Source organism: Truncatella angustata (assembly GCF_020726525.1).
Source record: "Truncatella angustata strain MPI-SDFR-AT-0073 chromosome Unknown BKA67scaffold_9, whole genome shotgun sequence".
Classification (NCBI taxonomy): Eukaryota; Fungi; Ascomycota; class Sordariomycetes; order Amphisphaeriales; family Sporocadaceae; genus Truncatella; species Truncatella angustata.
In genome coordinates, this window is record NW_025763389.1 from 1,646,013 (window position 1) to 1,657,659 (window position 11,647).

Below are 11,647 nucleotides of genomic sequence, written 5' to 3' on the forward strand. Positions count from 1 at the left end.
CAAACACAGGCCGTTTCATTGCCTTTTTTTTTTTTTCTTTCTCACTTTGGGTTCTGTTTGTTCTGGGAGACAGAAATGTGGAAGGAGTTTGGATACCCTCTACGCCTACAAAAGGGCACAAGAATGGTCGGGAAATACCTCCGAAATAAAATATCTGACGACCTTGTATGAGTAACACATATACCCAGTAATTATAATATATTGTTCAAACACCGGAGCACAACAGTTTGCAGAAACTTGACATCGTGTAGACAACCAACCGGTTATCTGGGAATCATGCTACGCGCCATCCCGAGACACTAACCGCCTGCAACTGTTCAACACGAACAAGATGCTGTACTGATTTGGTCCTCGGAAGGATGAATGAGCATGGTGGCTGTTCACCATAGGCTATTTTTAGCAGTGTAGGTAAGTCCCGTTACTATTAGGTATAGAGCGATTCGAAAGAAATTGCCTCGAAACCTGCAATGGGAAAAGTCATCGCGGGAGAAACATCCGCAAAACGGGTCCCAAATCCGGTAGTCCATCATTGAGCCATCTGAAATTAGACGAAAGATTCCAAAAGCATCATCACGCCGCCGGCAAGGGGGTCATGAACCTATAGCTTACAGCTGCAAGGTTATCGTGTTGAGGAAGCTGGCAGCCATGGCTCGAAACAGTCTTTGGGGGGTCCACTTGATATTATAGTTTTGTGTCATTGGGGGCTATATTTGGCAACCGGGTACTATACCCCCAGAGTTCTGGGGGCGGCTGAGCCCTCCATTCCTGATGAATTAGTGCGGCTACGTAAGAGTATATATTGCCTCTATTCCTGATTGGCCACAAGAGAGTTCCTTCTCCCTTTCTCCATCAGACTAGACTCCCTCGTGGCACCCCCCCCCCCCCCCCTTAGCTGAGCATTTTATACTTTGTTTGTTGTTGCCTGCCCGGCCCAATCATGGGTTCCAGATGCCTACACACATTGTGGACGAACGTAAGACGAGTTTTTTCTACGGCTGACCTGCCCCCGGTGAGATCAGCAGCTGTGTCGAGGAAACAAAGTTAATCTCCACCACACCTTCTGGAGAGGTCGTGTATTATACAATATGGGGAAACGAAATGCGCCGGATGGCGGTAAGCTGCCAAGGTAGCCAGCGCTGATGTTCTCGCCCGCGAGTTGACAACACTAGGAGAGCACATCGCTGTCTGGAGGTCTGTTTTGGGAAACAGTCCTGCTAGCAACTGCGAAAATTCCTGTATATAAGGGTCGAGTCGCGGTCGGACAGATTTGAGTTATCTGTCACTCGAGCCTGATACACCCAAGGTCAACTGGCAGCAAATTTGTCCTCATTTGATAGCACACCCACAGCTCGTCCCCCCAAGGTATGTGTGCGCTCAAAAGTGCATAGATATGTGCAACCGTCTCTCTACCCTTTCCCTGCCCTTCTGAAGACCTCGCACCTCACAAAAGCCATTCTGGGGGGGCTTCCTCTGCTGACCGACCTCTTACAGCCCGCCACCCGCCCTACATAAAAGAACCCGAAATAGAACATGCATCTCTCCAGCACCACCACAACCACGGCGGTCCTGCTGCTGCTGGGCGCCACCACGGCCAGCGCCTGGCGCGCCGGCTTCTGGACCACGGACGGCAGGGACCTGCAGGTCCACGGCACGGCCTGGCCCAAGTGCAACACGATCCAGGCCATACCCGTGGGCCAGGTGACCTTCGACCCGGCGACGGCCGGCGTCCCGGACCCGGGCCGCATCTGCCTCTACAGCGGCGTCGACTGCGTCAGCTCCACTGTCCGGGGCTGCTTCGGGAAGAGCCTGACGGGCGTGCCGCTGCCCAACCCGGGCACCGTCAAGAGTTACAAGATCGTGGCTTGAAGGTTGGAGAGAGGGAAGGGGGGGGGGGAGGGAGAAGGTTTTGTGAGTGTAGTGGTATGGATCTGGAGCTCGTCTCCACGTTTTCTTGACGCGCGTTCATTTTGTGTCGGGCGGGATCTGTTTGGGGTTGTCGTTGTTACGCTCTTTTATGTTTTACTTGTTTGGTTACTGCGATCTTTCGACTTTCTGCTTGATCTCACTGCCGGTGAACTTGAAATATGCTGTACTTTGATATATGGGTTGCAACAAGTTTTTAATCCCTCGTAGCTAATATGATCATGGTTAGTAGTGAGATGAAGTGTCTGGCGCTTATGGTGATGGGGATTGTTCATTTCGCTTGACCGGTTTGAGAAATTAGACCCAAGGATAATCGGCACCAAGGTGTAGAAGAACGCCAGAGATTAAGTAGTAAGTAAGTAGATTTTTCTATGCGTTCGGGGATATACAAGGGACGGGACAAAGGAAGATAAATCTGGACTGACTCGGGGAGTCACTCACTCCACATAGACACTTTCACGGTTCTAGAGGCCAGAACGTCAGTTGTGTTAGTTTTAAACCAGTAACACAGTCCGCTGTCTCGGCTCAGCCTCATCCCAGTCTTTCTTGTCTAATGTAAAAATTTGCTTTCGTTCTGAAATGCCGTCTTCGTCTGTAGTGATGAGGATTGTGTGGATGACCTCTTTGAATTCAGTCGGCCGTGGGTCGTTCCAACGAAATACCTCGACCTCCCGTGTTTCTTGTGCCACAGAAACAAATGTATAGGTCTGCGCCTCGTCCTTCTCTACCTCTAGGGAAATTGTGCCCAGCACGCGGTTGGTGCACGGTATACGAACCGATACCAAATCTCTTGCCAACTGTTTGTTCTGGTCATCTTTTTGGAGGTCTAGATGGGCTACCATGGCGTCGAAAAGAAGAATATGTAGATGCTGTATAGATTGTGGCAGTGCGTGCGTCCGAAGTGGTGGCCCTGGACTACCCTCAAAGGGATTTTCAAGACCTCCCAAAGCCTGGAACTCGCCTAACCCCCCCGCCTTGGTATTTGTGAATCGGTACCACGTATTGATCGATCGGAACTGGTCGAGAGAATACTCGAAGTTTCGCGTAGTGCCGACCCAGCTGTCGCACTGGAAGCCTCTTCCCTCGCTCTTGTCAAGAAACCAACCCACCCAGCTCCAGCTTGGAAAGAGGCGCCTCCGGACCAGGGTGCCGCGAAAATCCTCATGTGGATGGAACATCAGAACCTGCTCAAAGAACCGGAGCGGAATGCACCACAAGAATTCTGTAGAGATGTTCTTGCTCAAAAAATGCGCCACGCCGCCGAACGCCACTTCGGCATCCCTTTCGTAGGTCAATTTGCGACTACTATAGTCATGCATAATCTCGAGGTAAACGGTGTAATGATCATACCTACCTAGCGACGAGCTCAGAAGGTGTTGTTTGGTTTCACGTACATCGAAAAAAAGCACATCGTTGTCGTAGGAGGTGTCGACTTCGGGTACGACCTCGCGATGTATATCCTCACAGAACGTAGACTCGGCCACGTTGCAGCTCCAGAAACAGTGCTCGTCGGTGAATATAATTAACCGATTGGAGAGGATCGACTCCTGGAAAGTCCAAGCTCGCGTGTTCCAGATCGAAGATTCCAAGGCTTCGCGTGGTGATCTCTGTACGACGGCGAGCAAAACATCGCCAAGCTGGAGCGTGTGCTGCTTCGTGTTTCTGGTTCCTGCTCGAAGGCCCGGAAGCCCGGCCCAAGAGTCTTTAGCAGCCGCACCGACAATGGTGAGGTGTGCCGACTCGTAAACGTCGCACATTTGTCGAGCCAGGTGGGTATCGCCAAACGCTTTTTGGTCGGGCCGTTCATGTAGGATGCACAACGAATCAACCCACAAATAGTCTATCGACAACAGTTGGCAGAGAAGGATGGCATCTTTGATCGTTTGAGGCACACTTTCCCAGTGCTGTCCGATAGACCAAGAGTCTTGGTCTGGTGCGATGGTCTTCATATCTTTGAGTGTGAGTTGTGGAATTTCTGGACCTCCCCAGACGTAGCTGAGGGCTGCGTACTGACATATACCAACCTGGGGAGCAAGCTTCAAGGTAGATGTATTGATCAGATATTCCGGGCAGTATGAAGACTCAGTCTTTGTTTCACATTCGTGCGAAATACATTGAGACAACCAGCATTTGATAAGATTGAGGTCAACATCGTCAGAGACGAGGCGTCCACTACGATAACAGTCTTCGTCCGAGACAAGACCTTTAGGAGATTTTATGAGCTGAATATCGATGCTGTCGGGGTATACTCCTTCCGAGTTTCCGGGCTCGGGGCCGATTACGGTTTCATCCACGATTGATATTGTCATCCAATTGATATCGCGAGACTCCGAGTCTGTCGTATAACCCCAACGACGGTTAACATCGATTTTGACGAGATACGCCTGGCTCAAAAGTGGCCTCCCACGAGCAGACCTGGCCGCATTCAGTGCCTGGATGCAGAAGTTGCAGAAGAGACATCCATTTTCCGAATCAAGAAAGAACTCTCCGAGAGTGGAAGCTTTCTCCCAGGAATTCGCAGCATAATCGATGTGCCGCAGAGCGCTGACGGGGTCGATGGTCTGACACTCCCCGCACAAATCATCCGTGGCTTCCACCTCCATAACCTGACGGTCCCATATGATAGTCAAGGCGCAATTGTGTTAGCGGCGCGTACTAGAGACTCAGTTGCGAGAAAGAAGCTTAAATGCTACAATCGAGATGTGAATTGAATGGCGAGATCCATCGCACACTTATGAATGTACCCCTACAGGCCACACGAGAAGCTCCGATGGAAGTTCAGCTGAGGCTGATAGCTTCCGCCAAACCCTTGTTGTAATTCTCGCTGGCCGATTGACCACCTTAATCGCGGCCTTTGACGAAAACGCCACCTGCTTTAGCGTGAACCGACCCAACTCCAGCTACAGATATCCCTTTTCAATAGACAAATGGTTTTTGCATGTATATAATATGGATCGTATCTGTCGCTAGTCTGGCAAGGACAGACGAGATAAGATGGCCAGGTTACGTGACGGCACGAAGCTTTCGTGGTTACCCTGATTCTACCTTCACAAGTATATTGCCTGCCAACAATATACTACACAGTATGCAATTTTGCCAGAAGAACAAGTGGAATATACTTTTGGGAAATAGATAAACAACGTCAAGTACATAAGATGAGGGCAACATTCTCACGAAACAAGAATTGCTATTGATATTGGAAATGCGATTGAGTATTTCTAGCATAGCATATGCAATATCTTACATGTTCACAGGTTCTATATACATGCCTCTAGTGCTCAAGGCGGATGTTCTTGTAAGCTTGGGTATCCTTCCTTTCGATCGATAGACACCCCGCCGACATGATACCGAATACTCGGTTGCCTGCGTATCGCGACTTCTCTATACATATACACAGTACCTGGAAAGACGTATAGGGCTGCTCAGTCGCCACTGTGGATTATTCAGAGCAACCAAGAACATCATATGCAAAGACAAAGGCAAATATAGCTGGTTGTCTCTGCACCAATGGTCGTCGCAGTGGTGGAGTCTTTGGGAGTTGTTTTGTGAAAACATGACTTGCCATCTGACCTTCGGGGGTATTATGCATCTCCACGATGTCTTGCCAGTTCACGCGCAAGCTGGCCGTTTTCCACACCATGACTGATCAGCCGCCATGACCGCCGTCAGAAGCAGCCGCACGTTTCGCCAAGTTCTTCAGTTTCCTGGACTCCTTCTCTCTCTTCTTCGCCTGGTTCATGCTCAGGGGACCATCCTCGCCATCGAGGTCCTTCCTTGCCCACTCCTTTAGGGTTTCCTCGTCGACGTCGTCGAGACTGAACTGACCTAACAACCCTTTTCGCCACTGCTGCACGACCCAGATGGCCGCCAAATCCCTCGCCGGCACGCCACCTTTCTGTAGCTTACCGGTGCGCACAGCCACGGCATCCAGAAATTCAAAGGCGTCGTTGGTCGGTGCACAAAACATCTTGTATATTTCCGGGTCTCGCATGTTCAGCTGGTACAGCAGATAATCGGCCAGCGTCTCAGCCGGCACAATTCCATCCTTGACGCAGCCGATGAGGGCCAGCTTGAGCATGGAGTCCAGATCGCCGACGTAGGGTACGAAGACACCGGGGGTGTCGAAGACGAAGACGCCCTGCTCAATGCCTTGCGAGGTGTCCTCCGGGATGATGCGCACAGGACTTGACAGCTTCCGCGTCACACCGGGCTGCGAGCCCGTCCGGGCGGCTTTGGGGAGCTTCATACCGACGCGGCGCATAGCGTTGAGAAGGGTGCTCTTGCCGGCGTTGGGCATGCCCACGACCAGGGCGCGGAGGCCGGTCAGGGAGTCGGCTGCGGCGGCACGTTGCTTGATGGTATCGAGGAGGGCTTGGATCGTCTTGGGCTGTTGCTCGTCGGTGAAGACTACCTCGGTGCGTCCGAGACTGCCCTGGCCGGCTATGAGGTCGCGGTCGGTGTGGTGGATGCCATGGCGCTCGGCGTGCCACTTGGAGAGCAGGCGCTGCTGTTGCTGCTTGAACCGGTGGGCGCTGGCGGGGAAGGAAAGGTCTGACTTGGTGTAGACTAGAATGCGGTCGCGGCCGGCTAGGGAGGATTCGAGGAGGGGGTTGGTGGATGTCAGGGGCACACGGCTGTCGCGGCACTCGATGATGAGGGAGATGTTGGAGAGAATGCGCTGCATAGAGGACAAGGCGCCGCGGTGATGGCCCAGAAAGTAGGTCCGTACGAGGGACGAGGACACTTCGAAGGTCTTTCGTGGGACGAAGGCGGTGCTGGAGGAGTGCGCCGTGGTTGCAGCAGCCGCAGCCGCTGCCGCTGCCGCTGCTTTTACGGACGCTGCCATAGTGTAGAGCAATATAGAAAGACTCGTTTTTTTAATGCAAACAACCGTGTGATAGTCTCACCCTACATACATGATGGATATGGGAACAACAGAAGATGGGCAAAGATTTCATCGCCGACGCAACTTCACGATGCTTAGTTCCCAGGACAGCATGTAAGAGCAATGTGATGGGAATTGGGAAATTCTACAGTAGGCCCTGATAATGATGCTGATAATGATGTTAGTCTAGATTGCGATAAGATGCCGCTGCAGGTCCCGCCACGCTCCAGTAAATTTACCACGTACTATACTAACCTAACCTAGGCTAGTATCATGTTGCTTGGTGACCCCCCCAAAGTGCCTTGGGAGACTACGCCAATGACGCAAAGACCCGGGGACTTGGGATGCAAACAAGTTCAGAAGTGTTACAACTGCCAGCAGGTCTGACACAAGGCATTTCAGTGCAAGAATGCTTTAAAGGAAAATGCAGAAGATGCGCCAAGGAGGGCCACGCTCACAAGGATTACACCGAGACCGTTGTTACATGTGTACCTTGTGGTGGTCCTCACGAATCGTGCAGCCGTGAACGCCCCAACGCTTTACCCTGTTCTCCATGAATACAAGGTTTGGGCGGGAAGTTGATTCGGACGGACGATATCATGTAACATAGGCATCCCAAATACATATTAACTTATTGGGTCGCGCTTCAATCGCCGAGGATCGGGTTCTGAATACTTGGAGAAGTCATTTCCAAGCTGATCTGTCTGTCATACACTAACAACTAATAGTATCATATTATGGATGCAATGGACGGAAAATGGATTGGACGGAAGCGGTACAGTCTTGCGGTATGGACTTCACTCTGAGGATGGAAAATCAGAAGCGCCTTTGCACTATAGTGTCGGCTGCCCTCAAGAGGAATAACCTGGGCGCAACAAGGATGTGTGTCTACGTATGTATCGTCTTTGTAGGGGGGGATGGAAGTAGCAGATCATTTTGGAATTTCCACGTTTATGCCAAACATACTACTACTACTATACTAATGTATGTGACCCTTTTAGACAACGAGCCCCAAGATTGTAACAATAAACACAAATGACGAAATGACCGCCCAAGCAGGACTCGCAGCGATGGTACTTTTCACCTATATCAGCCAAACATACCTCGCAGTGTCCGCTCTTAAGAGTGAAGTCCAGACGATTGCAGACGGCTGGTGTATCTAGGGAAAACTTCAAACCGGACGCTTCATAGAATTCTTCCAAGTCTCTCATTATTAAATGATGGCCCTGATTGTAAGCCCACCACATCGGCGTATGCCCAAACTGATCTACAGAGACGGCGTCGATGCCAGGTACTTTGGTGAGTTGTCGAATGATAGCTGCATAGCCGAGGCGCGCAGCGATGGATACCAGACTTGAACCATAGTAGTCCTTGATATCGATGTAAGTGACTAAATCTGTAAGGATGCGCACGATTTGGCTTTTTCCAGCTAGTACCGCGTAAAACAAAATCGTACGATGGCTATGATCAGAACTTTGAGCATCGGCGTTATGACTTAAAAGTGTCCGTACAATGGCTTCATGCCCGTTTTCGGCTGCCCACGATAGCGGCGTCCGGCCGTATCTAGTGTCTAGGCTGTCGGCCTGGGCGCCTTGCGTGAGAAGTAAGCGTATTACGCTTTCGTGCCCTTTTGCGGCTGCCCACGATAGCGGCGTCCGTCCGTATCTATCCGGGCTGTCGGCCTGAGCACCATTTGTGAGAAGTAAGCGTATTACACTTTCGTGCCCTTTTGCAGCTGCCCACGATAGCGGCGTCCGGCCGTATCTAGTGTCTAGGCTGTCGGCCTGAGCGCCTTGCGTGAGAAGTAAGCGTATTATGCTTTCGTGCTCGTTTGCGGCTGCCCACGATAGCGGCGTCCGGTCATCATTATCCGGACTGTCAGCCTGAGCACCATTTGTGAGAAGTAAGCGTACTACGCTTTCGTGCCCTTTTGCAGCTGCCCACGATAGCGGCGTCCGTCCGTATCTATCCGGGCTGTCGGCCTGAGCACCATTTGTGAGAAGTAAGCGTATTACGCTTTCGTGCCCTTTTGCAGCTGCCCACGATAGCGGCGTCCGTCCGTATCCATCCGGGCTGTCAGCCTGAGCACCATTTGTGAGAAGTAAGCGTATTACGCTTTCGTGCCCTTTTGCAGCTGCCCACGATAGCGGCGTCTGGTCGTCATTATCCGGACTGTCAGCCTGAGCACCTTGCGCGAGAAGTAAGCGCACTACGCCTTCGTGCCCGTTTACGGCTGCCCACGATAGCGGCGTCCGGCCGTATCTAGTGTCTAGGCTATCGGCCCGAGCGCCTTGCGTGAGAAGTAAGCGTATTACGACTTCGTGCCCGTTTATGGCTGCCCACAATAGCGGCGTCCGGCCGTATCTAGTGTCTAGGCTGTCGGCCTGAGCACCATTTGTGAGAAGTAAGCGTATTACGCTTTCGTGCCCGTTTTCAGCTGCCCACGATAGCGGCGTCTGTCCATATCCATCCGGGCTGTCGGCCTGAGCACCTTGCGCGAGAAGTAAGCGTATTACGCTTTCGTCCCCGTTTTCAGCTGCCCACGATAGCGGCGTCCGTCTGTATCCATCCGGGCTGTCGGCCTGAGCACCTTGCGCGAGAAGTAGGCGTATTACGCCTTCGTGCCCGTTTTCAGCTGCCCACGATAGCGGCGTCCGTCTGTATCTAGTGTCTAAGCTGTCGGCCTGAGCACCATTCTCGAGAAGTAATTGTACTATGCCTTCGTGCCCCTTCGCAGCTACTCGCGATAACGGCGTCCGACCGTATCTACCCGGGTTGTCGGCCTGAGCACCATTTGTGAGAAGTAAGCGTATTACGCCTTCGTGCCCGTTTGCAGTTGCCCACAATAGCGGCGTCCATCCGTATTTAGTGTCTAGGCTGTCGGCCTGAGCACTATTCTCGAGAAGTACCTGCACCGTGTCTTCTTGCCCGTTCTCTGAACCATACGATAGTGGTGTACGACAGTGGCTATCCTCCACATCAACTCTGATGTTTTCCAAAATCATTATAACCAGGGTCGCACTTAAGCCAAAATAGGCAGCCAGGTGAAGTGCGGTCACTTGAGATGGAGGATTCTCGCCGAAGTATTTCCACGCAATCTCATCAACAAACAATGGCTGGCTAGCTGCTTGCGTTTGGTTTGTTCGCTCAAGGAATTCTTGGACTATCTTGTAGTCTTTAGAGCCTTTTGCGTGATGGCCCCAATAACGACTTGAATATTCATAGAGAGGGGATTGAGCCATTCTTTGTTCAAACTCGTGGTGTTGTTGGCACGGGCCATTACTGAATGTGTTAAACGAAAGGTAAGTCACACACGTATTCGTGATTTCAGTTTGCGCATCTGGAAAAAAATAGACCCCTTGTCTTTCGAAAAACTCTTGCGTCGTGTAATGAACCAGTCGAATAAGATTGCTCTCTTCATCGACGGTGACTAACCCACAACAGGCCGAAACCATGTCTTGGAGGTCTGGAATGTTATCTTCTAGGAATTCTAGCTCGCCGACTTCTACACTGAGCGCATGTTGAAGCTCAATTGTTGTCAAGGGTCTTCTTGCGTGGACGATCCACATCAATGTCTGGATGGCGATCTCCTCTTGGTCCTTCGGTTGATTGCGAATGCGTTCCATTGTGTTTTGATATGCTTCAGTATACACATCACTTCCTTTGGTCAATGTTGTTAAGGTTTTCCGGAGCGCTCTTAGTGATTTCTTGTTTTCCAGAGAGTTAAGGTGAAGCTTCGCAAGTAAGAACCTATGCTCGTTAGTGTTATGTCATGACTGACAATCTTTACGTACATTCCATCAACACCTTCAACAATACCGTCCACAATCTCATCTAGCAGCTCTGGACTGCGACTAACAAAGCGCGGGAGTTTATGTCCGTTCCCATCGACGTATTTCTTGATATCGCCTCTACTGGCACGGATCTCCAATGAAACGAAGTCCCGAAACTTTTCCACAATATGCGGCACTGGTCGAGAAGTTGCTAGTATGTTGGCACTAGTGATGCGTTGAAGCTCGATCAACTCCGATATGAGCTCGCCCTGGGAGCCGTCGGATGTTCGGCATTCATCAAGTGCATCGACGACGACGAAGATCCTTGTAAAAAATCCAGCAACGGAACGAAGTGTCTTGGTTGCTTCCTCGAGGCTTGGCGGCCTACGTTTTGCCCGGCACTGATTATATAAGTCCTTCACACATTCGGGCAACGCCGCAGCAGCTTGGGCCAGCTGTTTGAGAAAACTCAAGATGACGTTCTTAGGCCTTTGTTCATCCGGACGCTTGAAATCACAATAAAAATAGCACACTGCAACATCCTTATCGGTGCAGAATGTCTCTTGCAAGTCGTCCACCACAATCGATGACAGGATAGTCTTGCCCGCTCCAGGGATTCCATGGCAGAAAAGCGCGTCGCCCTTTGTTGCTTTCCATTTGGCGTATTCAGGCGAATCAATGAGCCATCGGCCTGTCCCTGCTTGACGTCGGCCGATGAAGTCTGACTGTTGGGCAGCAATATCGACTGAAGTCAACCAATTAAGAATGTCCCGATGTTCTTGCTGGTCTTTTCGCTCTACCAGCTTGGCAACACCATCTCTGGTATGGCTCACGGTGAAGGAATTGAGCACTGTGATATTTGAGGTAATCCGACTTCGTAGATCGCGAACCTCATCAGGTTCCCATTTCACACGCTTCCAGCCTCTTTTCGCACGTTCGCCAAGACTCCCATTCCTCGACTCCAGGCTGGAATATTTGTTTAGTTCTTTCTGGGTATCCTCCAATACACACCGACAACTCTCGCGGATGTGGCGTAGGTTGTTCTTCTGGGCTTCGGTAACGTCAT

General features: G+C 51.2%; 5 protein-coding genes across 5 annotated transcripts; 1 reads left to right on the forward strand and 4 right to left on the reverse strand.

Annotated features, from left to right (window-relative positions):
* Nucleotides 1-1,530: 1,530 nt before the first annotated feature.
* Nucleotides 1,531-1,866, forward strand: BKA67DRAFT_663382 (uncharacterized protein; the record flags this gene model as incomplete). Its single annotated transcript, XM_046108174.1, has 1 exon — nucleotides 1,531-1,866. One exon carries the CDS (start codon nucleotides 1,531-1,533, stop codon nucleotides 1,864-1,866), a length of 336 nt encoding a protein of 111 aa, XP_045953540.1.
* Nucleotides 1,867-3,410: 1,544 nt separating this feature from the next.
* BKA67DRAFT_497433 (heterokaryon incompatibility protein-domain-containing protein) lies at nucleotides 3,411-4,049 on the reverse strand (the record flags this gene model as incomplete). Its single annotated transcript, XM_046097048.1, has 1 exon — nucleotides 3,411-4,049. A coding segment is annotated over one exon (639 nt), but the record flags the coding sequence as incomplete, so codon positions are not given.
* A 1,066-nt stretch (nucleotides 4,050-5,115) lies between these two features.
* Nucleotides 5,116-6,989, reverse strand: BKA67DRAFT_581448 (P-loop containing nucleoside triphosphate hydrolase protein). Its single transcript, XM_046103913.1, has one exon. The coding sequence runs from the start codon at nucleotides 6,767-6,769 to the stop codon at nucleotides 5,570-5,572; it is 1,200 nt and encodes a 399-aa protein (XP_045953542.1). The 5' UTR covers nucleotides 6,770-6,989; the 3' UTR covers nucleotides 5,116-5,569.
* A 743-nt stretch (nucleotides 6,990-7,732) lies between these two features.
* BKA67DRAFT_581449 (uncharacterized protein) lies at nucleotides 7,733-8,449 on the reverse strand (the record flags this gene model as incomplete). The annotated part of the gene is made up of 1 exon (XM_046103914.1): nucleotides 7,733-8,449. A coding segment is annotated over exon 1 (268 nt), but the record flags the coding sequence as incomplete, so codon positions are not given.
* BKA67DRAFT_595177 (ankyrin repeat-containing domain protein) lies at nucleotides 8,076-11,647 on the reverse strand (the record flags this gene model as incomplete). Its single annotated transcript, XM_046105132.1, has 7 exons — nucleotides 8,076-8,178; nucleotides 8,351-8,683; nucleotides 8,753-8,843; nucleotides 8,898-9,299; nucleotides 9,831-10,558; nucleotides 10,603-11,359; nucleotides 11,593-11,647. The coding sequence occupies 7 exons, from the start codon at nucleotides 11,645-11,647 to the stop codon at nucleotides 8,076-8,078; spliced, it is 2,469 nt and encodes an 822-aa protein (XP_045953544.1).